Raw genomic sequence first — 23698 nt, forward strand, 5'->3', positions numbered from 1 at the left:
TATCGATTGCTAGTATCATCAGTAATTTTCATATGCCAAGTATAAAGTTTTCGTGATCAGGCAAATTTCGGCCCTTAATTATGTGTGTAGTAGGAGAATCATTCAACATTGAATAATTAAAATACAATTTTCGTATTTACATGTCTTTGACATTTAAGTCATCTCTCTTTTTTTCGTATGTGGTGGCTCTGAAAAGAGCCGTTTGGTTTAAAGTAATTAAGCTGATTTACTTTTTCTTTGGAAGGAGTACAGCCTGAATGTTGGGTAGTACACCTCCTTGGGCAATGGTCACTCCACCTAGCAGCCTGTTCAGTTCTTCGTCGTTGCGAACGGCTAGCTGCAAATGACGTGGGTTGATTCTGCTCCTCTTGTTGTCTCGAGCTGCGTTACCTGCCAATTCCAGAATTTCTGCCGTCAAATATTCCATCACGGCAGCCAGATAAACAGGAGCACCAGCACCCACCTGCGCTGCGTAGTTACCTTTTCGCAAGAAACGGTGAACACGGCCCACTGGGAATTGCAACCCAGCTCTGCCTGATCGGCTCCTGGCCTTGCTCTTTGCTTTTCCTTTACCACGACCAGACATTTTGAAAACTTGATCAAAACACTGCTGTAAATGATGCAAACGTAATTAATCGACCGATGAAAAAATTCATTTTATACCATGCCCCGAATTTGTTTCAGGATCTCAAAAAAGGATCCTGAAACGTTAAAGAATTAAAAGATTGACGTGGATTGGTCAAAAGAATAAATCTTTCAACCAATAGAAGAATTATTTGAGTATTTAATTTTTTGATTGGTTCGCAAACAACGCGCCAAATATACGAAGAAAGCCTGGATACTTTGATGGATTTGACCTACGGGTAATCATAAAGGTATCATCCAATAAAAAAATTAGTTGAACCGAGCGACCCTCTGATTGGTTGAAAGTTATCAAACGCATGATCCCTGTGTTGGCATATAAAAACGAGAATACGCGCGTTGCCGGCGATTGCTGATTTAATTTTTGAGTAGAATTCTGAAAGTTTGGCCTTTTGTGAGAATCAAAATGCCTCCCAAAAGTCCGACAAGAAGTGGAAAAGGAGCCAAGAGAGCTGGCAGCCCACGTCGCAAGGGAAAGCGTGCTGCCAGGCGTCGTCGCCGTAGACGAGAAAGCTACGGAATCTACATCTACAAGGTATTGAAGCAAGTTCATCCCGACACTGGTATTTCCAGCCGTGCCATGAGCATCATGAACAGCTTTGTGAACGATGTCTTTGAGCGTATTGCTGGTGAAGCATCTCGCCTTGCACAGTACAACAGACGCCGCACCATCAGCAGCCGTGAAGTGCAAACTGCTGTCCGCCTTCTCCTGCCTGGAGAACTGGCCAAGCACGCGGTCAGTGAAGGCACCAAAGCTGTCACTAAATACACTACTTCCAGGTAAAATTTGACGGACATCTATTAAAACCAAACGGCTCTTTTCAGAGCCACCAAGAAATCCTAAAAGAGAATGATTTATGTTGTCACACATATTTAATAGCTATCTTGAATTAGCCCAAGTCATGATACGTTTTTAAAAATATATTTAAAAAAGCCACGCAAAACAAGCAAATAACTCAGTTTAAAACAAGTATAAAGAGCAAATATTTTTTAAATAAATGAATGAATAAATAGATAGGCCTATATAAATTTGATTTTTTTTTCTGTATTTTTGCATCAACGCCACAACTATCACAGCCATGCGTGTAACCAACAGCTCTTTGTGCATACTGTATTTCACAACTTCCAACCAATGAAACCGCAGTAATTATGTCATTGGTCAATCGGTGGTAAATAATCAACCAATCACGTCATGATACTTGCTAGGATCCTATTTACGATCCCGTATGAAATATAAAACAAGTTGCTCTTTACTTTCTGGCACCGAGTCATACTGACATTGAGAGCAAAATGGGTTCGCCGAGAAAATCTCCAAAGAAGTCGCCCAGGAAAAGGGCAAGAAAGGCAGTTAGCTCACACCCAACATGTGCTGCCATGGTGCAAGCTGCAATCGCTGGTTTAAAGGAAAGAGGTGGTTCTTCTCTTCCAGCAATCAAGAAATACATCGCTGCCAACTACAAATGCGATGTAGCCAAATTGAACACCTACATCAAGGCCGCCATTCGCAACGGTGTAGCCAAGGGTACGCTAGTGCAGGTCAAGGGAAAAGGAGCGAGCGGTTCATTCCGTCTGGGTAAAAGGAGTCCGGATGCTGCACAAGCTAAAGCCAAGCGAGCAAAGGCAGCACAACGCAAAAAGGCAGCTGTCCAAAAGAGAAAGGCCAAGAGAGCGGCAACAAGAGCGAAGAAAACTGCAGCAAAGAAGGCAAAACGAGCAGCCAAGGCGGCAAAGAGAGCCGCAAAGAAGAAGAAGGCTAAGAAGCCGAAGAAGAAAGCTACCAAGAAGTCCGCTAAGCCAAAGAAAGAGAGCAGCACTAAAGAAGAAGGCTGCGCCCAAGAAAGCGAGGAAGCCAAAGAGGAAATCTGCACCTAAGAAGAAGGCAGCAAAGAGATCGTCAAAGAAGTAGGCACCAGTCCTACACCAGGCCTAAAACCCAACGGCTCTTTTCAGAGCCACCAATTCTTCTAAAAGAGCAATGACCCACTGTCTATATAAAATTACCTATCCATTTTATCTGATGTTGTTCCAATTTAAATCACAGGATAATGACGTTGGCCTATAATAATAGGCCTACATTTTTCAAGAGAGGGCAAGAGGTGAAAGTTTTTACGTATTTTCAACTTATAATTTGATAGTTTTTAATATTAACACTTGCAATTAGATAAATTTTAATTGATTTTAAAATTGCAATTGAGCCTGGGTTACCGCATTCTCATAGGACCTTAGACTTTTTTAGACTAAAATTAATGATCAATTAATTGAACTGAAAGGAACAAAACGAAACGAAATAACAATTAGCATTTTCAAAAGACAACACAAGATTGCTGGCTAAATAAAAATAGGTTGATCTCGACAAGTTCATGCAATTTCAATAGGTCTATCGATTGCTAGTATCATCAGTAATTTTCATATGCCAAGTATAAAGTTTTCGTGATCAGGCAAATTTCGGCCCTTAATTATGTGTGTAGTAGGAGAATCATTCAACATTGAATAATTAAAATACAATTTTCGTATTTACATGTCTTTGACATTTAAGTCATCTCTCTTTTTTCGTATGTGGTGGCTCTGAAAAGAGCCGTTTGGTTTAAAGTAATTAAGCTGATTTACTTTTTCTTTGGAAGGAGTACAGCCTGAATGTTGGGTAGTACACCTCCTTGGGCAATGGTCACTCCACCTAGCAGCCTGTTCAGTTCTTCGTCGTTGCGAACGGCTAGCTGCAAATGACGTGGGTTGATTCTGCTCCTCTTGTTGTCTCGAGCTGCGTTACCTGCCAATTCCAGAATTTCTGCCGTCAAATATTCCATCACGGCAGCCAGATAAACAGGAGCACCAGCACCCACCCGCGCTGCGTAGTTACCTTTTCGCAAGAAACGGTGAACACGGCCCACTGGGAATTGCAACCCAGCTCTGCCTGATCGGCTCCTGGCCTTGCTCTTTGCTTTTCCTTTACCACGACCAGACATTTTGAAAACTTGATCAAAACACTGCTGTAAATGATGCAAACGTAATTAATCGACCGATGAAAAAATTCATTTTATACCATGCCCCGAATTTGTTTCAGGATCTCAAAAAAGGATCCTGAAACGTTAAAGAATTAAAAGATTGACGTGGATTGGTCAAAAGAATAAATCTTTCAACCAATAGAAGAATTATTTGAGTATTTAATTTTTTGATTGGTTCGCAAACAACGCGCCAAATATACGAAGAAAGCCTGGATACTTTGATGGATTTGACCTACGGGTAATCATAAAGGTATCATCCAATCAAAAAATTAGTTGAACCGAGCGACCCTCTGATTGGTTGAAAGTTATCAAGCGCATGATCCCTGTGTTGGCATATAAAAACGAGAATACGCGCGTTGCCGGCGATTGCTGATTTAATTTTTGAGTAGAATTCTGAAAGTTTGGCCTTTTGTGAGAATCAAAATGCCTCCCAAAAGTCCGACAAGAAGTGGAAAAGGAGCCAAGAGAGCTGGCAGCCCACGTCGCAAGGGAAAGCGTGCTGCCAGGCGTCGTCGCCGTAGACGAGAAAGCTACGGAATCTACATCTACAAGGTATTGAAGCAAGTTCATCCCGACACTGGTATTTCCAGCCGTGCCATGAGCATCATGAACAGCTTTGTGAACGATGTCTTTGAGCGTATTGCTGGTGAAGCATCTCGCCTTGCACAGTACAACAGACGCCGCACCATCAGCAGCCGTGAAGTGCAAACTGCTGTCCGCCTTCTCCTGCCTGGAGAACTGGCCAAGCACGCGGTCAGTGAAGGCACCAAAGCTGTCACTAAATACACTACTTCCAGGTAAATTTGACGGACATCTATTAAAACCAAACGGCTCTTTTCAGAGCCACCAAGAAATCCTAAAAGAGAATGATTTATGTTGTCACACATATTTAATAGCTATCTTGAATTAGCCCAAGTCATGATACGTTTTTAAAAAATATATTTAAAAAAGCCACGCAAAACAAGCAAATAACTCAGTTTAAAACAAGTATAAAGAGCAAATATTTTTTAAATAAATGAATGAATAAATAGATAGGCCTATATAAATTTGATTTTTTTTTTTTTTCTGTATTTTTGCATCAACGCCACAACTATCACAGCCATGCGTGTAACCAACAGCTCTTTGTGCATACTGTATTTCACAACTTCCAACCAATGAAACCGCAGTAATTATGTCATTGGTCAATCGGTGGTAAATAATCAACCAATCACGTCATGATACTTGCTAGGATCCTATTTACGATCCCGTATGAAATATAAAACAAGTTGCTCTTTACTTTCTGGCACCGAGTCATACTGACATTGAGAGCAAAATGGGTTCGCCGAGAAAATCTCCAAAGAAGTCGCCCAGGAAAAGGGCAAGAAAGGCAGTTAGCTCACACCCAACATGTGCTGCCATGGTGCAAGCTGCAATCGCTGGTTTAAAGGAAAGAGGTGGTTCTTCTCTTCCAGCAATCAAGAAATACATCGCTGCCAACTACAAATGCGATGTAGCCAAATTGAACACCTACATCAAGGCCGCCATTCGCAACGGTGTAGCCAAGGGTACGCTAGTGCAGGTCAAGGGAAAAGGAGCGAGCGGTTCATTCCGTCTGGGTAAAAGGAGTCCGGATGCTGCACAAGCTAAAGCCAAGCGAGCAAAGGCAGCACAACGCAAAAAGGCAGCTGTCCAAAAGAGAAAGGCCAAGAGAGCGGCAACAAGAGCGAAGAAAACTGCAGCAAAGAAGGCAAAACGAGCAGCCAAGGCGGCAAAAGAGCGCAAAGAAGAAGAAGGCTAAGAAGCCGAAGAAGAAAGCTACCAAGAAGTCCGCTAAGCCAAAGAAGAGAGCAGCACCAAAGAAGAAGGCTGCGCCCAAGAAAGCGAGGAAGCCAAAGAGGAAATCTGCACCTAAGAAGAAGGCAGCAAAGAGATCGTCAAAGAAGTAGGCACCAGTCCTACACCAGGCCTAAAAACCCAACGGCTCTTTTCAGAGCCACCAATTCTTCTAAAAGAGCAATGACCCACTGTCTATATAAAATTACCTATCCATTTTATCTGATGTTGTTCCAATTTAAATCACAGGATAATGACGTTGGCCTATAATAATAGGCCTACATTTTTCAAGAGAGGGCAAGAGGTGAAAGTTTTTACGTATTTTCAACTTATAATTTGATAGTTTTTAATATTAACACTTGCAATTAGATAAATTTTAATTGATTTTAAAATTGCAATTGAGCCTGGGTTACCGCATTCTCATAGGACCTTAGATTTTTTAGACTAAAATTAATGATCAATTAATTGAACTGAAAGGAACAAAACGAAACGAAATAACAATTAGCATTTTCAAAAGACAACACAAGATTGCTGGCTAAATAAAAATAGGTTGATCTCGACAAGTTCATGCAATTTCAATAGGTCTATCGATTGCTAGTATCATCAGTAATTTTCATATGCCAAGTATAAAGTTTTCGTGATCAGGCAAATTTCGGCCCTTAATTATGTGTGTAGTAGGAGAATCATTCAACATTGAATAATTAAAATACAATTTTCGTATTTACATGTCTTTGACATTTAAGTCATCTCTCTTTTTTCGTATGTGGTGGCTCTGAAAAGAGCCGTTTGGTTTAAAGTAATTAAGCTGATTTACTTTTTCTTTGGAAGGAGTACAGCCTGAATGTTGGGTAGTACACCTCCTTGGGCAATGGTCACTCCACCTAGCAGCCTGTTCAGTTCTTCGTCGTTGCGAACGGCTAGCTGCAAATGACGTGGGTTGATTCTGCTCCTCTTGTTGTCTCGAGCTGCGTTACCTGCCAATTCCAGAATTTCTCGTCAAATATTCCATCACGGCAGCCAGATAAACAGGAGCACCATATTGCACCCATGCGCTGCGTAGTTACCTTTTCGCAAAACGGTGAACAGCAATGACCCACTGGGAATTACAGCCGCATTTTAGCTCTGCCTGATCGGAATGAGAACGAGCGTAGTTTTCCACTTTTTTTTCAAGAACGGCAGTTTATACGCCGAACCACGTCGATTTAAAATAATTTGATCTTACCCAAATACAGCTTAAAAAAAATTACTCAAAGGGCCTTAGATAAATAAAAATCACAGCTGCCTTTTCCGGTAACAAACTGCTGATTTCTTTAAAATGCAACACAATACAATTTCCTAGTTTTAATTTCATATGAATTATCAATTTATTTTCCAGCCATTAAACAGAACTTCAAAACATTTTCAAAGGGCAACACCTCCAACATTCCAAAGTTCAGTTCTTCGTCGTGTTGCATGTAAAAACGATATTGCCGTTTCATATTGCTGCAAATAAAATTTGGGCCATTTGATTATACTGCTTGTTGTTCGTTCGGCGTAGTGAAACTCGCCGTTCGGCGTTGTGAAACTCGCCGTTCGGCGTGGTGAAACTCGACCAGTAGCAGCACCAATTCTTCTTGCCAACTAAAATTAATGAAGACTGAAAGGAACAAAACGAAACGAAATAACAATTAGCATTTTCAAAAGACAACACAATAGCGGCTCGACCAGTATTGCCGCTCGACCAGTATAGCGTGCTCCTCGAACAGTATAGCAAATGACCTCGGTTGATAGCGGGCTCCTCGTTGTCTCAGAGCTGGGTTCCTGCCAATTCCAGAATTTCTGCCGTCAAATATTCCATCACGGCAGCCAGATAAACAGGAGCACCAGCACCCACCCGCGCTGCGTAGTTACCTTTTCGCAAGAAACGGTGAACACGGCCCACTGGGAATTGCAACCCAGCTCTGCCTGATCGGCTCCTGGCCTTGCTCTTTGCTTTTCCTTTACCACGACCAGACATTTTGAAAACTTGATCAAAACACTGCTGTAAATGATGCAAACGTAATTAATCGACCGATGAAAACATTCATTTTATACCATGCCCCGAATTTGTTTCAGGATCTCAAAAAAGGATCCTGAAACGTTAAAGAATTAAAAGATTGACGTGGATTGGTCAAAAGAATAAATCTTTCAACCAATAGAAGAATTATTTGAGTATTTAATTTTTTGATTGGTTCGCAAACAACGCGCCAAATATACGAAGAAAGCCTGGATACTTTGATGGATTTGACCTACGGGTAATCATAAAGGTATCATCCAATCAAAAAATTAGTTGAACCGAGCGACCCTCTGATTGGTTGAAAGTTATCAAGCGCATGATCCCTGTGTTGGCATATAAAAACGAGAATACGCGCGTTGCCGGCGATTGCTGATTTAATTTTTGAGTAGAATTCTGAAAGTTTGGCCTTTTGTGAGAATCAAAATGCCTCCCAAAAGTCCGACAAGAAGTGGAAAAGGAGCCAAGAGAGCTGGCAGCCCACGTCGCAAGGGAAAGCGTGCTGCCAGGCGTCGTCGCCGTAGACGAGAAAGCTACGGAATCTACATCTACAAGGTATTGAAGCAAGTTCATCCCGACACTGGTATTTCCAGCCGTGCCATGAGCATCATGAACAGCTTTGTGAACGATGTCTTTGAGCGTATTGCTGGTGAAGCATCTCGCCTTGCACAGTACAACAGACGCCGCACCATCAGCAGCCGTGAAGTGCAAACTGCTGTCCGCCTTCTCCTGCCTGGAGAACTGGCCAAGCACGCGGTCAGTGAAGGCACCAAAGCTGTCACTAAATACACTACTTCCAGGTAAAATTTGACGGACATCTATTAAAACCAAACGGCTCTTTTCAGAGCCACCAAGAAATCCTAAAAGAGAATGATTTATGTTGTCACACATATTTAATAGCTATCTTGAATTAGCCCAAGTCATGATACGTTTTTAAAAAATATATTTAAAAAAGCCACGCAAAACAAGCAAATAACTCAGTTTAAAACAAGTATAAAGAGCAAATATTTTTTAAATAAATGAATGAATAAATAGATAGGCCTATATAAATTTGATTTTTTTTTTCTGTATTTTTGCATCAACGCCACAACTATCACAGCCATGCGTGTAACCAACAGCTCTTTGTGCATACTGTATTTCACAACAACCAATGAAACCGCAGTAATTATGTCATTGGTCAATCGGTGGTAAATAATCAACCAATCACGTCATGATACTTGCTAGGATCCTATTTACGATCCCGTATGAAATATAAAACAAGTTGCTCTTTACTTTCTGGCACCGAGTCATACTGACATTGAGAGCAAAATGGGTTCGCCGAGAAAATCTCCAAAGAAGTCGCCCAGGAAAAGGGCAAGAAAGGCAGTTAGCTCACACCCAACATGTGCTGCCATGGTGCAAGCTGCAATCGCTGGTTTAAAGGAAAGAGGTGGTTCTTCTCTTCCAGCAATCAAGAAATACATCGCTGCCAACTACAAATGCGATGTAGCCAAATTGAACACCTACATCAAGGCCGCCATTCGCAACGGTGTAGCCAAGGGTACGCTAGTGCAGGTCAAGGGAAAAGGAGCGAGCGGTTCATTCCGTCTGGGTAAAAGGAGTCCGGATGCTGCACAAGCTAAAGCCAAGCGAGCAAAGGCAGCACAACGCAAAAAGGCAGCTGTCCAAAAGAGAAAGGCCAAGAGAGCGGCAACAAGAGCGAAGAAAACTGCAGCAAAGAAGGCAAAACGAGCAGCCAAGGCGGCAAAGAGAGCCGCAAAGAAGAAGAAGGCTAAGAAGCCGAAGAAGAAAGCTACCAAGAAGTCCGCTAAGCCAAAGAAGAGAGCAGCACCAAAGAAGAAGGCTGCGCCCAAGAAAGCGAGGAAGCCAAAGAGGAAATCTGCACCTAAGAAGAAGGCAGCAAAGAGATCGTCAAAGAAGTAGGCACCAGTCCTACACCAGGCCTAAAACCCAACGGCTCTTTTCAGAGCCACCAATTCTTCTAAAAGAGCAATGACCCACTGTCTATATAAAATTACCTATCCATTTTATCTGATGTTGTTCCAATTTAAATCACAGGATAATGACGTTGGCCTATAATAATAGGCCTACATTTTTCAAGAGAGGGCAAGAGGTGAAAGTTTTACGTATTTTCAACTTATAATTTGATAGTTTTTAATATTAACACTTGCAATTAGATAAATTTTAATTGATTTTAAAATTGCAATTGAGCCTGGGTTACCGCATTCTCATAGGACCTTAGATTTTTTAGACTAAAATTAATGATCAATTAATTGAACTGAAAGGAACAAAACGAAACGAAATAACAATTAGCATTTTCAAAAGACAACACAAGATTGCTGGCTAAATAAAAATAGGTTGATCTCGACAAGTTCATGCAATTTCAATAGGTCTATCGATTGCTAGTATCATCAGTAATTTTCATATGCCAAGTATAAAGTTTTCGTGATCAGGCAAATTTCGGCCCTTAATTATGTGTGTAGTAGGAGAATCATTCAACATTGAATAATTAAAATACAATTTTCGTATTTACATGTCTTTGACATTTAAGTCATCTCTCTTTTTTTTTTGTGGTGGCTCTGAAAAGAGCCGTTTGGTTTAAAGTAATTAAGCTGATTTACTTTTTTCTTTGGAAGGAGTACAGCACTGAATGTTGGGTAGTACACCTCCTTGGGCAATGGTCACTCCACCTAGCAGCCTGTTCAGTTCTTCGTCGTTGCGAACGGCTAGCTGCAAATGACGTGGGTTGATTCTGCTCCTCTTGTTGTCTCGAGCTGCGTTACCTGCCAATTCCAGAATTTCTGCCGTCAAATATTCCATCACGGCAGCCAGATAAACAGGAGCACCAGCACAAGTCACCCGCGCTAGTAGTTACCTTTTCGCAAGAAAGTCGAGCACACGCCCACTGGGATTCACCACGTTGAACGGCAGTTTTCGGCGCCTGAAGATCACCACGCCGAACAGCGAGCACCACGACCGAACGGCGAGTTTCAAAGCGAGTTATTAACTCTAAAATTACTTATTTCACGAAAAATACTACATGTATCGATGATGATGTTTCTTCTGATGTACATATGCCTACGAATTGAGCCTGAATGTTGGGTTGATTTGAACCTCCTTGTTTCAATCGATGCAATTTTACCTCAGCCACATTTTTGATAAAGGGCTTTCAAAGAATTTCTGCTGTCAAATATTAGACCCAAAAAACACGATTTCAATTGCAAAATTGTTTTTAAACATTAAATGTTTTTTATTCTACGTTGGTTGAAATCAAAATTAAAATTGTTGGTCTGCTCGGCCTCGCCGTTGTGGTGAAACGTGACCAGAGCTGCGTTACCTGCCAATTCCAAATTTCTGCCGTCAAATATTCCATCACGGCAGCCAGATAAACAGGAGCACCAGCACCCACCCGCGCTGCGTAGTTACCTTTTCGCAAGAAACGGTGAACACGGCCCACTGGGAATTGCAACCCAGCTCTGCCTGATCGGCTCCTGGCCTTGCTCTTTGCTTTTCCTTTACCACGACCAGACATTTTGAAAACTTGATCAAAACACTGCTGTAAATGATGCAAACGTAATTAATCGACCGATGAAAAAATTCATTTTATACCATGCCCCGAATTTGTTTCAGGATCTCAAAAAAGGATCCTGAAACGTTAAAGAATTAAAAGATTGACGTGGATTGGTCAAAAGAATAAATCTTTCAACCAATAGAAGAATTATTTGAGTATTTAATTTTTTGATTGGTTCGCAAACAACGCGCCAAATATACGAAGAAAGCCTGGATACTTTGATGGATTTGACCTACGGGTAATCATAAAGGTATCATCCAATCAAAAAATTAGTTGAACCGAGCGACCCTCTGATTGGTTGAAAGTTATCAAGCGCATGATCCCTGTGTTGGCATATAAAAACGAGAATACGCGCGTTGCCGGCGATTGCTGATTTAATTTTTGAGTAGAATTCTGAAAGTTTGGCCTTTTGTGAGAATCAAAATGCCTCCCAAAAGTCCGACAAGAAGTGGAAAAGGAGCCAAGAGAGCTGGCAGCCCACGTCGCAAGGAAGAAAGCGTGCTGCCAGGCGTCGTCGCCGTAGACGAGAAAGCTACGGAATCTACATCTACAAGGTATTGAAGCAAGTTCATCCCGACACTGGTATTTCCAGCCGTGCCATGAGCATCATGAACAGCTTTGTGAACGATGTCTTTGAGCGTATTGCTGGTGAAGCATCTCGCCTTGCACAGTACAACAGACGCCGCACCATCAGCAGCCGTGAAGTGCAAACTGCTGTCCGCCTTCTCCTGCCTGGAGAACTGGCCAAGCACGCGGTCAGTGAAGGCACCAAAGCTGTCACTAAATACACTACTTCCAGGTAAAATTTGACGGACATCTATTAAAACCAAACGGCTCTTTTCAGAGCCACCAAGAAATCCTAAAAGAGAATGATTTATGTTGTCACACATATTTAATAGCTATCTTGAATTAGCCCAAGTCATGATACATTTTTAAAAAATATATTTAAAAAAGCCACGCAAAACAAGCAAATAACTCAGTTTAAAAAAAGTATAAAGAGCCAATATTTTTTAAATAAATGAATGAATAAATAGATAGGCCTATATAAATTTGATTTTTTTTTCTGTATTTTTGCATCAACGCCACAACTATCACAGCCATGCGTGTAACCAACAGCTCTTTGTGCATACTGTATTTCACAACTTCCAACCAATGAAACCGCAGTAATTATGTCATTGGTCAATCGGTGGTAAATAATCAACCAATCACGTCATGATACTTGCTAGGATCCTATTTACGATCCCGTATGAAATATAAAACAAGTTGCTCTTTACTTTCTGGCACCGAGTCATACTGACATTGAGAGCAAAATGGGTTCGCCGAGAAAATCTCCAAAGAAGTCGCCCAGGAAAAGGGCAAGAAAGGCAGTTAGCTCACACCCAACATGTGCTGCCATGGTGCAAGCTGCAATCGCTGGTTTAAAGGAAAGAGGTGGTTCTTCTCTTCCAGCAATCAAGAAATACATCGCTGCCAACTACAAATGCGATGTAGCCAATTGAACACCTACATCAAGGCCGCCATTCGCAACGGTGTAGCCAAGGGTACGCTAGTGCAGGTCAAGGGAAAAGGAGCGAGCGGTTCATTCCGTCTGGGTAAAAGGAGTCCGGATGCTGCACAAGCTAAAGCCAAGCGAGCAAAGGCAGCACAACGCAAAAAGGCAGCTGTCCAAAAGAGAAAGGCCAAGAGAGCGGCAACAAGAGCGAAGAAAACTGCAGCAAAGAAGGCAAAACGAGCAGCCAAGGCGGCAAAGAGAGCCGCAAAGAAGAAGAAGGCTAAGAAGCCGAAGAAGAAAGCTACCAAGAAGTCCGCTAAGCCAAAGAAGAGAGCAGCACCAAAGAAGAAGGCTGCGCCCAAGAAAGCGAGGAAGCCAAAGAGGAAATCTGCACCTAAGAAGAAGGCAGCAAAGAGATCGTCAAAGAAGTAGGCACCAGTCCTACACCAGGCCTAAAACCCAACGGCTCTTTTCAGAGCCACCAATTCTTCTAAAAGAGCAATGACCCACTGTCTATATAAAATTACCTATCCATTTTATCTGATGTTGTTCCAATTTAAATCACAGGATAATGACGTTGGCCTATAATAATAGGCCTACATTTTTCAAGAGAGGGCAAGAGGTGAAAGTTTTACGTATTTTCAACTTATAATTTGATAGTTTTTAATATTAACACTTGCAATTAGATAAATTTTAATTGATTTTAAAATTGCAATTGAGCCTGGGTTACCGCATTCTCATAGGACCTTAGATTTTTTTTGATTAAAATTAATGATCAATTAATTGAACTGAAAGGAACAAAACGAAACGAAATAACAATTAGCATTTTCAAAAGACAACACAAGATTGCTGGCTAAATAAAAATAGGTTGATCTCGACAAGTTCATGCAATTTCAATAGGTCTATCGATTGCTAGTATCATCAGTAATTTTCATATGCCAAGTATAAAGTTTTCGTGATCAGGCAAATTTCGGCCCTTAATTATGTGTGTAGTAGGAGAATCATTCAACATTGAATAATTAAAATACAATTTTCGTATTTACATGTCTTTGACATTTAAGTCATCTCTCTTTTTTCGTATGTGGTGGCTCTGAAAAGAGCCGTTTGGTTTAAAGTAATTAAGCTGATTTACTTTTTCTTTGGAAGGAGTACAGCCTGAATGTTGGGTAGTACACCTCCTTGGGCAATGGTCACTCCACCTAGCAGCCTGTTCAGTTCTTCGTCGTTGCGAACGGCTAGCTGCAAATGACGTGGGTTGATTCTGCTCCTCTTGTTGTCTCGAGCTGCGTTACCTGCCAATTCCAGAATTTCTGCCGTCAAATATTCCATCACGGCAGCCAGATAAACAGGAGCACCAGCACCCACCCGCGCTGCGTAGTTACCTTTTCGCAAGAAACGGTGAACACGGCCCACTGGGAATTGCAACCCAGCTCTGCCTGATCGGCTCCTGGCCTTGCTCTTTGCTTTTCCTTTACCACGACCAGACATTTTGAAAACTTGATCAAAACACTGCTGTAAATGATGCAAACGTAATTAATCGACCGATGAAAAAATTCATTTTATACCATGCCCCGAATTTGTTTCAGGATCTCAAAAAAGGATCCTGAAACGTTAAAGAATTAAAAGATTGACGTGGATTGGTCAAAAGAATAAATCTTTCAACCAATAGAAGAATTATTTGAGTATTTAATTTTTTGATTGGTTCGCAAACAACGCGCCAAATATACGAAGAAAGCCTGGATACTTTGATGGATTTGACCTACGGGTAATCATAAAGGTATCATCCAATCAAAAAATTAGTTGAACCGAGCGACCCTCTGATTGGTTGAAAGTTATCAAGCGCATGATCCCTGTGTTGGCATATAAAAACGAGAATACGCGCGTTGCCGGCGATTGCTGATTTAATTTTTGAGTAGAATTCTGAAAGTTTGGCCTTTTGTGAGAATCAAAATGCCTCCCAAAAGTCCGACAAGAAGTGGAAAAGGAGCCAAGAGAGCTGGCAGCCCACGTCGCAAGGGAAAGCGTGCTGCCAGGCGTCGTCGCCGTAGACGAGAAAGCTACGGAATCTACATCTACAAGGTATTGAAGCAAGTTCATCCCGACACTGGTATTTCCAGCCGTGCCATGAGCATCATGAACAGCTTTGTGAACGATGTCTTTGAGCGTATTGCTGGTGAAGCATCTCGCCTTGCACAGTACAACAGACGCCGCACCATCAGCAGCCGTGAAGTGCAAACTGCTGTCCGCCTTCTCCTGCCTGGAGAACTGGCCAAGCACGCGGTCAGTGAAGGCACCAAAGCTGTCACTAAATACACTACTTCCAGGTAAAATTTGACGGACATCTATTAAAACCAAACGGCTCTTTTCAGAGCCACCAAGAAATCCTAAAAGAGAATGATTTATGTTGTCACACATATTTAATAGCTATCTTGAATTAGCCCAAGTCATGATACGTTTTTAAAAAATATATTTAAAAAAGCCACGCAAAACAAGCAAATAACTCAGGTTTAAAACAAGTATAAAGAGCAAATATTTTTAAATAAATGAATGAATAAATAGATAGGCCTATATAAATTTGATTTTTTTTTTTTTCTGTATTTTTGCATCAACGCCACAACTATCACAGCCATGCGTGTAACCAACAGCTCTTTGTGCATACTGTATTTCACAACTTCCAACCAATGAAACCGCAGTAATTATGTCATTGGTCAATCGGTGGTAAATAATCAACCAATCACGTCATGATACTTGCTAGGATCCTATTTACGATCCACGTATGAAATATAAAACAAGTTGCTCTTTACTTTCTGGCACCGAGTCATACTGACATTGAGAGCAAAATGGGTTCGCCGAGAAAATCTCCAAAGAAGTCGCCCAGGAAAAGGGCAAGAAAGGCAGTTAGCTCACACCCAACATGTGCTGCCATGGTGCAAGCTGCAATCGCTGGTTTAAAGGAAAGAGGTGGTTCTTCTCTTCCAGCAATCAAGAAATACATCGCTGCCAACTACAAATGCGATGTAGCCAAATTGAACACCTACATCAAGGCCGCCATTCGCAACGGTGTAGCCAAGGGTACGCTAGTGCAGGTCAAGGGAAAAGGAGCGAGCGGTTCATTCCGTCTGGGTAAAAGGAGTCCGGATGCTGCACAAGCTAAAGCCAAGCGAGCAAAGGCAGCACAACGCAAAAAGGCAGCTGTCCAAAAGAGAAAGGCCAAGAGAGCGGCAACAAGAGCGAAGAAAACTGCAGCAAAGAAGGCAAAACGAGCAGCCAAGGCGGCAAAGAAGAAGAAGGCTAAGAAGCCGAAGAAGAAAGCTACCAAGAAGTCCGCTAAGCCAAAGAAGAGAGCAGCACCAAAGAAGAAGGCTGCGCCCAAGAAAGCGAGGAAGCCAAAGAGGAAATCTGCACCTAAGAAGAAGGCAGCAAAGAGATCGTCAAAGAAGTAGGCACCAGTCCTACACCAGGCCTAAAAACCCAACGGCTCTTTTCAGAGCCACCAATTCTTCTAAAAGAGCAATGACCCACTGTCTATATAAAATTACCTATCCATTTTATCTGATGTTGTTCCAATTTAAATCACAGGATAATGACGTTGGCCTATAATAATAGGCCTACATTTTTCAAGAGAGGGCAAGAGGTGAAAGTTTTTACGTATTTTCAACTTATAATTTGATAGTTTTTAATATTAACACTTGCAATTAGATAAATTTTAATTGATTTTAAAATTGCAATTGAGCCTGGGTTACCGCATTCTCATAGGACCTTAGATTGTTTTAGACTAAAATTAATGATCAATTAATTGAACTGAAAGGAACAAAACGAAACGAAATAACAATTAGCATTTTCAAAAGACAACACAAGATTGCTGGCTAAATAAAAATAGGTTGATCTCGACAAGTTCATGCAATTTCAATAGGTCTATCGATTGCTAGTATCATCAGTAATTTTCATATGCCAAGTATAAAGTTTTCGTGATCAGGCAAATTTCGGCCCTTAATTATGTGTGTAGTAGGAGAATCATTCAACATTGAATAATTAAAATACAATTTTCGTATTTACATGTCTTTGACATTTAAGTCATCTCTCTTTTTTCGTATGTGGTGGCTCTGAAAAGAGCCGTTTGGTTTAAAGTAATTAAGCTGATTTACTTTTTCTTTGGAAGGAGTACAGCCTGAATGTTGGGTAGTACACCTCCTTGGGCAATGGTCACTCCACCTAGCAGCCTGTTCAGTTCTTCGTCGTTGCGAACGGCTAGCTGCAAATGACGTGGGTTGATTCTGCTCCTCTTGTTGTCTCGAGCTGCGTTACCTGCCAATTCCAGAATTTCTGCCGTCAAATATTCCATCACGGCAGCCAGATAAACAGGAGCACCAGCACCCACCCGCGCTGCGTAGTTACCTTTTCGCAAGAAACGGTGAACACGGCCCACTGGGAATTGCAACCCAGCTCTGCCTGATCGGCTCCTGGCCTTGCTCTTTGCTTTTCCTTTACCACGACCAGACATTTTGAAAACTTGATCAAAACACTGCTGTAAATGATGCAAACGTAATTAATCGACCGATGAAAAAATTCATTTTATACCATGCCCCGAATTTGTTTCAGGATCTCAAAAAAGGATCCTGAAACGTTAAAGAATTAAAAGATTGACGTGGATTGGTCAAAAGAATAAATCTTTCAACCAATAGAAGAATTATTTGAGTATTTAATTTTTTGATTGGTTCGCAAACAACGCGCCAAATATACGAAGAAAGCCTGGATACTTTGATGGATTTGACCTACGGGTAATCATAAAGGTATCATCCAATCAAAAAATTAGTTGAACCGAGCGACCCTCTGATTGGTTGAAAGTTATCAAGCGCATGATCCCTGTGTTGGCATATAAAAACGAGAATACGCGCGTTGCCGGCGATTGCTGATTTAATTTTTGAGTAGAATTCTGAAAGTTTGGCCTTTTGTGAGAATCAAAATGCCTCCCAAAAGTCCGACAAGAAGTGGAAAAGGAGCCAAGAGAGCTGGCAGCCCACGTCGCAAGGGAAAGCGTGCTGCCAGGCGTCGTCGCCGTAGACGAGAAAGCTACGGAATCTACATCTACAAGGTATTGAAGCAAGTTCATCCCGACACTGGTATTTCCAGCCGTGCCATGAGCATCATGAACAGCTTTGTGAACGATGTCTTTGAGCGTATTGCTGGTGAAGCATCTCGCCTTGCACAGTACAACAGACGCCGCACCATCAGCAGCCGTGAAGTGCAAACTGCTGTCCGCCTTCTCCTGCCTGGAGAACTGGCCAAGCACGCGGTCAGTGAAGGCACCAAAGCTGTCACTAAATACACTACTTCCAGGTAAAATTTGACGGACATCTATTAAAACCAAACGGCTCTTTTCAGAGCCACCAAGAAATCCTAAAAGAGAATGATTTATGTTGTCACACATATTTAATAGCTATCTTGAATTAGCCCAAGTCATGATACGTTTTTTAAAAAATATATTTAAAAAAGCCACGCAAAACAAGCAAATAACTCAGTTTAAAACAAGTATAAAAGAGCAAATATTTTTAAATAAATGAATGAATAAATAGATAGGCCTATATAAATTTGATTTTTTTTTCTGTATTTTTGCATCAACGCCACAACTATCACAGCCATGCGTGTAACCAACAGCTCTTTGTGCATACTGTATTTCACAACTTCCAACCAATGAAACCGCAGTAATTATGTCATTGGTCAATCGGTGGTAAATAATCAACCAATCACGTCATGATACTTGCTAGGATCCTATTTACGATCCCGTATGAAATATAAAACAAGTTGCTCTTTACTTTCTGGCACCGAGTCATACTGACATTGAGAGCAAAATGGGTTCGCCGAGAAAATCTCCAAAGAAGTCGCCCAGGAAAAGGGCAAGAAAGGCAGTTAGCTCACACCCAACATGTGCTGCCATGGTGCAAGCTGCAATCGCTGGTTTAAAGGAAAGAGGTGGTTCTTCTCTTCCAGCAATCAAGAAATACAGCGCCGCCAACTACAAATGCGATGTAGCCAAATTGAACACCTACATCAAGGCCGCCATTCGCAACGGTGTAGCCAAGGGTACGCTAGTGCAGGTCAAGGGAAAAGGAGCGAGCGGTTCATTCCGTCTGGGTAAAAGGAGTCCGGATGCTGCACAAGCTAAAGCCAAGCGAGCAAAGGCAGCACAACGCAAAAAGGCAGCTGTCCAAAAGAGAAAGGCCAAGAGAGCGGCAACAAGAGCGAAGAAAACTGCAGCAAAGAAGGCAAAACGAGCAGCCAAGGCGGCAAAAGAGCCGCAAAGAAGAAGAAGGCTAAGAAGCCGAAGAAGAAAGCTACCAAGAAGTCCGCTAAGCCAAAGAATACAGCAGCACCAAAGAAGAAGGCTGCGCCCAAGAAAGCGGAAGCCAAAGAGGAAATCTGCACCTAAGAAGAAGGCAGCAAAGAGATCGTCAAAGAAGTAGGCACCAGTCCTACACCAGGCCTAAAACCCAACGGCTCTTTTCAGAGCCACCAATTCTTCTAAAAGAGCAATGACCCACTGTCTATATAAAATTACCTATCCATTTTATCTGATGTTGTTCCAATTTAAATCACAGGATAATGACGTTGGCCTATAATAATAGGCCTACATTTTTCAAGAGAGGGCAAGAGGTGAAAGTTTTTACGTATTTTCAACTTATAATTTGATAGTTTTAATATTAACACTTGCAATTAGATAAATTTTAATTGATTTTAAAATTGCAATTGAGCCTGGGTTACCGCATTCTCATAGGACCTTAGATTTTTTAGACTAAAATTAATGATCAATTAATTGAACTGAAAGGAACAAAACGAAACGAAATAACAATTAGCATTTTCAAAAGACAACACAAGATTGCTGGCTAAATAAAAATAGGTTGATCTCGACAAGTTCATGCAATTTCAATAGGTCTATCGATTGCTAGTATCATCAGTAATTTTCATATGCCAAGTATAAAGTTTTCGTGATCAGGCAAATTTCGGCCCTTAATTATGTGTGTAGTAGGAGAATCATTCAACATTGAATAATTAAAATACAATTTTCGTATTTACATGTCTTTGACATTTAAGTCATCTCTCTTTTTTCGTATGTGGTGGCTCTGAAAAGAGCCGTTTGGTTTAAAGTAATTAAGCTGATTTACTTTTTCTTTGGAAGGAGTACAGCCTGAATGTTGGGTAGTACACCTCCTTGGGCAATGGTCACTCCACCTAGCAGCCTGTTCAGTTCTTCGTCGTTGCGAACGGCTAGCTGCAAATGACGTGGGTTGATTCTGCTCCTCTTGTTGTCTCGAGCTGCGTTACCTGCCAATTCCAGAATTTCTGCCGTCAAATATTCCATCACGGCAGCCAGATAAACAGGAGCACCAGCACCCACCCGCGCTGCGTAGTTACCTTTTCGCAAGAAACGGTGAACACGGCCCACTGGGAATTGCAACCCAGCTCTGCCTGATCGGCTCCTGGCCTTGCTCTTTGCTTTTCCTTTACCACGACCAGACATTTTGAAAACTTGATCAAAACACTGCTGTAAATGATGCAAACGTAATTAATCGACCGATGAAAAAATTCATTTTATACCATGCCCCGAATTTGTTTCAGGATCTCAAAAAAGGATCCTGAAACGTTAAAGAATTAAAAGATTGACGTGGATTGGTCAAAAGAATAAATCTTTCAACCAATAGAAGAATTATTTGAGTATTTAATTTTTTGATTGGTTCGCAAACAACGCGCCAAATATACGAAGAAAGCCTGGATACTTTGATGGATTTGACCTACGGGTAATCATAAAGGTATCATCCAATCAAAAATTAGTTGAACCGAGCGACCCTCTGATTGGTTGAAAGTTATCAAACGCATGATCCCTGTGTTGGCATATAAAAACGAGAATACGCGCGTTGCCGGCGATTGCTGATTTAATTTTTGAGTAGAATTCTGAAAGTTTGGCCTTTTGTGAGAATCAAAATGCCTCCCAAAAGTCCGACAAGAAGTGGAAAAGGAGCCAAGAGAGCTGGCAGCCCACGTCGCAAGGGAAAGCGTGCTGCCAGGCGTCGTCGCCGTAGACGAGAAAGCTACGGAATCTACATCTACAAGGTATTGAAGCAAGTTCATCCCGACACTGGTATTTCCAGCCGTGCCATGAGCATCATGAACAGCTTTGTGAACGATGTCTTTGAGCGTATTGCTGGTGAAGCATCTCGCCTTGCACAGTACAACAGACGCCGCACCATCAGCAGCCGTGAAGTGCAAACTGCTGTCCGCCTTCTCCTGCCTGGAGAACTGGCCAAGCACGCGGTCAGTGAAGGCACCAAAGCTGTCACTAAATACACTACTTCCAGGTAAAATTTGACGGACATCTATTAAAACCAAACGGCTCTTTTCAGAGCCACCAAGAAATCCTAAAAGAGAATGATTTATGTTGTCACACATATTTAATAGCTATCTTGAATTAGCCCAAGTCATGATACGTTTTTAAAAAATATATTTAAAAAAGCCACGCAAAACAAGCAAACTAACTCAGTTTAAAACAAGTATAAAGCAAATATTTTTAAAAATGAATGAATAAATAGATAGGCCTATATAAATTTGATTTTTTTTTTCTGTATTTTTGCATCAACGCCACAACTATCACAGCCATGCGTGTAACCAACAGCTCTTTGTGCATACTGTATTTCACAACTTCCAACCAATGAAACCGCAGTAATTATGTCATTGGTCAATCGGTGGTAAATAATCAACCAATCACGTCATGATACTTGCTAGGATCCTATTTACGATCCCGTATGAAATATAAAACAAGTTGCTCTTTACTTTCTGGCACCGAGTCATACTGACATTGAGAGCAAAATGGGTTCGCCGAGAAAATCTCCAAAGAAGTCGCCCAGGAAAAGGGCAAGAAAGGCAGTTAGCTCACACCCAACATGTGCTGCCATGGTGCAAGCTGCAATCGCTGGTTTAAAGGAAAGAGGTGGTTCTTCTCTTCCAGCAATCAAGAAATACATCGCTGCCAACTACAAATGCGATGTAGCCAAATTGAACACCTACATCAAGGCCGCCATTCGCAACGGTGTAGCCAAGGGTACGCTAGTGCAGGTCAAGGGAAAAGGAGCGAGCGGTTCATTCCGTCTGGGTAAATGGAGTCCGGATGCTGCACAAGCTAAAGCCAAGCGAGCAAAGGCAGCACAACGCAAAAAGGCAGCTGTCCAAAAGAGAAAGGCCAAGAGAGCGGCAACAAGAGCGAAGAAAACTGCAGCAAAGAAGGCAAAACGAGCAGCCAAGGCGGCAAAGAGCCGCAAAGAAGAAGAAGGCTAAGAAGCCGAAGAAGAAAGCTACCAAGAAGTCCGCTAAGCCAAAGAAGAGAGCAGCACCAAAGAAGAAGGCTGCGCCCAAGAAAGCGAGGAAGCCAAAGAGGAAATCTGCACCTAAGAAGAAGGCAGCAAAGAGATCGTCAAAGAAGTAGGCACCAGTCCTACACCAGGCCTAAAAACCCAACGGCTCTTTTCAGAGCCACCAATTCTTCTAAAAGAGCAATGACCCACTGTCTATATAAAATTACCTATCCATTTTATCTGATGTTGTTCCAATTTAAATCACAGGATAATGACGTTGGCCTATAATAATAGGCCTACATTTTTCAAGAGAGGGCAAGAGGTGAAAGTTTTTACGTATTTTCAACTTATAATTTGATAGTTTTAAATATTAACACTTGCAATTAGATAAATTTTAATTGATTTTAAAATTGCAATTGAGCCTGGGTTACCGCATTCTCATAGGACCTTAGATTATTTTAGACTAAAATTAATGATCAATTAATTGAACTGAAAGGAACAAAACGAAACGAAATAACAATTAGCATTTTCAAAAGACAACACAAGATTGCTGGCTAAATAAAAATAGGTTGATCTCGACAAGTTCATGCAATTTCAATAGGTCTATCGATTGCTAGTATCATCAGTAATTTTCATATGCCAAGTATAAAGTTTTCGTGATCAGGCAAATTTCGGCCCTTAATTATGTGTGTAGTAGGAGAATCATTCAACATTGAATAATTAAAATACAATTTTCGTATTTACATGTCTTTGACATTTAAGTCATCTCTTTTTTCGTATGTGGTGGCTCTGAAAAGAGCCGTTTGGTTTAAAGTAATTAAGCTGATTTACTTTTTCTTTGGAAGGAGTACAGCCTGAATGTTGGGTAGTACACCTCCTTGGGCAATGGTCACTCCACCTAGCAGCCTGTTCAGTTCTTCGTCGTTGCGAACGGCTAGCTGCAAATGACGTGGGTTGATTCTGCTCCTCTTGTTGTCTCGAGCTGCGTTACCTGCCAATTCCAGAATTTCTGCCGTCAAATATTCCATCACGGCAGCCAGATAAACAGGAGCACCAGCACCCACCCGCGCTGCGTAGTTACCTTTTCGCAAGAAACGGTGAACACGGCCCACTGGGAATTGCAACCCAGCTCTGCCTGATCGGCTCCTGGCCTTGCTCTTTGCTTTTCCTTTACCACGACCAGACATTTTGAAAACTTGATCAAAACACTGCTGTAAATGATGCAAACGTAATTAATCGACCGATGAAAAATTCATTTTATACCATGCCCCGAATTTGTTTCAGGATCTCAAAAAAGGATCCTGAAACGTTAAAGAATTAAAAGATTGACGTGGATTGGTCAAAAGAATAAATCTTTCAACCAATAGAAGAATTATTTGAGTATTTAATTTTTTGATTGGTTCGCAAACAACGCGCCAAATATACGAAGAAAGCCTGGATACTTTGATGGATTTGACCTACGGGTAATCATAAAGGTATCATCCAATCAAAAAATTAGTTGAACCGAGCGACCCTCTGATTGGTTGAAAGTTATCAAACGCATGATCCCTGTGTTGGCATATAAAAACGAGAATACGCGCGTTGCCGGCGATTGCTGATTTAATTTTTGAGTAGAATTCTGAAAGTTTGGCCTTTTGTGAGAATCAAAATGCCTCCCAAAAGTCCGACAAGAAGTGGAAAAGGAGCCAAGAGCTGGCAGCCCACGTCGCAAGGGAAAGCGTGCTGCCAGGCGTCGTCGCCGTAGACGAGAAAGCTACGGAATCTACATCTACAAGGTATTGAAGCAAGTTCATCCCGACACTGGTA

At 41.5% G+C, this 23698-nt stretch overlaps 16 protein-coding genes across 16 annotated transcripts; 10 read left to right on the plus strand and 6 right to left on the minus strand.

Annotated features, from left to right (window-relative positions):
• Positions 1–226: 226 nt before the first annotated feature.
• Positions 227–586, minus strand: LOC140147394 (late histone H2A.1-like). The gene has a single exon (XM_072169171.1). The coding sequence runs from the start codon at positions 584–586 to the stop codon at positions 227–229; it is 360 nt and encodes a 119-aa protein (XP_072025272.1).
• A 462-nt stretch (positions 587–1048) lies between these two features.
• On the plus strand, positions 1049–1426 carry LOC140147737 (histone H2B.1, sperm-like). The gene has a single exon (XM_072169496.1). The coding sequence runs from the start codon at positions 1049–1051 to the stop codon at positions 1424–1426; it is 378 nt and encodes a 125-aa protein (XP_072025597.1).
• Positions 1427–3245: 1819 nt separating this feature from the next.
• On the minus strand, positions 3246–3605 carry LOC140147395 (late histone H2A.1-like). The gene has a single exon (XM_072169172.1). It carries the CDS (start codon positions 3603–3605, stop codon positions 3246–3248), a length of 360 nt encoding a protein of 119 aa, XP_072025273.1.
• A 462-nt stretch (positions 3606–4067) lies between these two features.
• Positions 4068–4445, plus strand: LOC140147738 (histone H2B.1, sperm-like). The gene has a single exon (XM_072169497.1). The coding sequence runs from the start codon at positions 4068–4070 to the stop codon at positions 4443–4445; it is 378 nt and encodes a 125-aa protein (XP_072025598.1).
• Positions 4446–7914: 3469 nt separating this feature from the next.
• Positions 7915–8292, plus strand: LOC140147739 (histone H2B.1, sperm-like). Its single transcript, XM_072169498.1, has one exon. The coding sequence runs from the start codon at positions 7915–7917 to the stop codon at positions 8290–8292; it is 378 nt and encodes a 125-aa protein (XP_072025599.1).
• A 504-nt stretch (positions 8293–8796) lies between these two features.
• Positions 8797–9411, plus strand: LOC140147396 (uncharacterized). The gene has a single exon (XM_072169174.1). The coding sequence runs from the start codon at positions 8797–8799 to the stop codon at positions 9409–9411; it is 615 nt and encodes a 204-aa protein (XP_072025275.1).
• A 2071-nt stretch (positions 9412–11482) lies between these two features.
• On the plus strand, positions 11483–11862 carry LOC140147397 (histone H2B.2, sperm-like). Its single transcript, XM_072169175.1, has 2 exons — positions 11483–11613; positions 11652–11862. The coding sequence occupies exons 1-2, from the start codon at positions 11483–11485 to the stop codon at positions 11860–11862; spliced, it is 342 nt and encodes a 113-aa protein (XP_072025276.1).
• Positions 11863–12369: 507 nt separating this feature from the next.
• Positions 12370–12983, plus strand: LOC140147398 (uncharacterized). Its single transcript, XM_072169176.1, is given in 2 exon segments — positions 12370–12546; positions 12549–12983. Coding segments are annotated over 2 exon segments (612 nt in total).
• Positions 12984–13679: 696 nt separating this feature from the next.
• LOC140147399 (late histone H2A.1-like) lies at positions 13680–14039 on the minus strand. The gene has a single exon (XM_072169177.1). The coding sequence runs from the start codon at positions 14037–14039 to the stop codon at positions 13680–13682; it is 360 nt and encodes a 119-aa protein (XP_072025278.1).
• A 462-nt stretch (positions 14040–14501) lies between these two features.
• LOC140147740 (histone H2B.1, sperm-like) lies at positions 14502–14879 on the plus strand. Its single transcript, XM_072169499.1, has one exon. It carries the CDS (start codon positions 14502–14504, stop codon positions 14877–14879), a length of 378 nt encoding a protein of 125 aa, XP_072025600.1.
• Positions 14880–15391: 512 nt separating this feature from the next.
• LOC140147400 (histone H1-like) lies at positions 15392–15994 on the plus strand. The gene has a single exon (XM_072169178.1). The coding sequence runs from the start codon at positions 15392–15394 to the stop codon at positions 15992–15994; it is 603 nt and encodes a 200-aa protein (XP_072025279.1).
• Positions 15995–16692: 698 nt separating this feature from the next.
• LOC140147401 (late histone H2A.1-like) lies at positions 16693–17052 on the minus strand. The gene has a single exon (XM_072169179.1). The coding sequence runs from the start codon at positions 17050–17052 to the stop codon at positions 16693–16695; it is 360 nt and encodes a 119-aa protein (XP_072025280.1).
• A 462-nt stretch (positions 17053–17514) lies between these two features.
• Positions 17515–17892, plus strand: LOC140147741 (histone H2B.1, sperm-like). Its single transcript, XM_072169500.1, has one exon. The coding sequence runs from the start codon at positions 17515–17517 to the stop codon at positions 17890–17892; it is 378 nt and encodes a 125-aa protein (XP_072025601.1).
• A 1815-nt stretch (positions 17893–19707) lies between these two features.
• Positions 19708–20067, minus strand: LOC140147402 (late histone H2A.1-like). Its single transcript, XM_072169180.1, has one exon. The coding sequence runs from the start codon at positions 20065–20067 to the stop codon at positions 19708–19710; it is 360 nt and encodes a 119-aa protein (XP_072025281.1).
• Positions 20068–20528: 461 nt separating this feature from the next.
• LOC140147743 (histone H2B.1, sperm-like) lies at positions 20529–20906 on the plus strand. Its single transcript, XM_072169501.1, has one exon. It carries the CDS (start codon positions 20529–20531, stop codon positions 20904–20906), a length of 378 nt encoding a protein of 125 aa, XP_072025602.1.
• Positions 20907–22719: 1813 nt separating this feature from the next.
• On the minus strand, positions 22720–23079 carry LOC140147404 (late histone H2A.1-like). The gene has a single exon (XM_072169181.1). It carries the CDS (start codon positions 23077–23079, stop codon positions 22720–22722), a length of 360 nt encoding a protein of 119 aa, XP_072025282.1.
• Positions 23080–23698: the final 619 nt, after the last annotated feature.

Source organism: Amphiura filiformis, chromosome 3 (genome assembly GCF_039555335.1).
Source record: "Amphiura filiformis chromosome 3, Afil_fr2py, whole genome shotgun sequence".
Lineage (NCBI taxonomy): Eukaryota > Metazoa > Echinodermata > Ophiuroidea > Amphilepidida > Amphiuridae > Amphiura > Amphiura filiformis.

What these genes read in the sequence shown, in the direction of transcription:
- LOC140147394 (XM_072169171.1), bottom strand. Translation starts at nt 586, where the DNA reads ATGTCTGGTCGTGGTAAAGGAAAAGCAAAGAGCAAGGCCAGGAGCCGA.
- LOC140147737 (XM_072169496.1), top strand. Translation starts at nt 1,049, where the DNA reads ATGCCTCCCAAAAGTCCGACAAGAAGTGGAAAAGGAGCCAAGAGAGCT.
- LOC140147395 (XM_072169172.1), bottom strand. Translation starts at nt 3,605, where the DNA reads ATGTCTGGTCGTGGTAAAGGAAAAGCAAAGAGCAAGGCCAGGAGCCGA.
- LOC140147738 (XM_072169497.1), top strand. Translation starts at nt 4,068, where the DNA reads ATGCCTCCCAAAAGTCCGACAAGAAGTGGAAAAGGAGCCAAGAGAGCT.
- LOC140147739 (XM_072169498.1), top strand. Translation starts at nt 7,915, where the DNA reads ATGCCTCCCAAAAGTCCGACAAGAAGTGGAAAAGGAGCCAAGAGAGCT.
- LOC140147396 (XM_072169174.1), top strand. Translation starts at nt 8,797, where the DNA reads ATGGGTTCGCCGAGAAAATCTCCAAAGAAGTCGCCCAGGAAAAGGGCA.
- LOC140147397 (XM_072169175.1), top strand. Translation starts at nt 11,483, where the DNA reads ATGCCTCCCAAAAGTCCGACAAGAAGTGGAAAAGGAGCCAAGAGAGCT. An exon ending in ACGGAATCTACATCTACAAG is followed by an intron (nt 11,614 to 11,651) that starts GTATTGAAGCAA and finishes TGGTATTTCCAG; the next exon opens with CCGTGCCATGAGCATCATGA.
- LOC140147399 (XM_072169177.1), bottom strand. Translation starts at nt 14,039, where the DNA reads ATGTCTGGTCGTGGTAAAGGAAAAGCAAAGAGCAAGGCCAGGAGCCGA.
- LOC140147740 (XM_072169499.1), top strand. Translation starts at nt 14,502, where the DNA reads ATGCCTCCCAAAAGTCCGACAAGAAGTGGAAAAGGAGCCAAGAGAGCT.
- LOC140147400 (XM_072169178.1), top strand. Translation starts at nt 15,392, where the DNA reads ATGGGTTCGCCGAGAAAATCTCCAAAGAAGTCGCCCAGGAAAAGGGCA.
- LOC140147401 (XM_072169179.1), bottom strand. Translation starts at nt 17,052, where the DNA reads ATGTCTGGTCGTGGTAAAGGAAAAGCAAAGAGCAAGGCCAGGAGCCGA.
- LOC140147741 (XM_072169500.1), top strand. Translation starts at nt 17,515, where the DNA reads ATGCCTCCCAAAAGTCCGACAAGAAGTGGAAAAGGAGCCAAGAGAGCT.
- LOC140147402 (XM_072169180.1), bottom strand. Translation starts at nt 20,067, where the DNA reads ATGTCTGGTCGTGGTAAAGGAAAAGCAAAGAGCAAGGCCAGGAGCCGA.
- LOC140147743 (XM_072169501.1), top strand. Translation starts at nt 20,529, where the DNA reads ATGCCTCCCAAAAGTCCGACAAGAAGTGGAAAAGGAGCCAAGAGAGCT.
- LOC140147404 (XM_072169181.1), bottom strand. Translation starts at nt 23,079, where the DNA reads ATGTCTGGTCGTGGTAAAGGAAAAGCAAAGAGCAAGGCCAGGAGCCGA.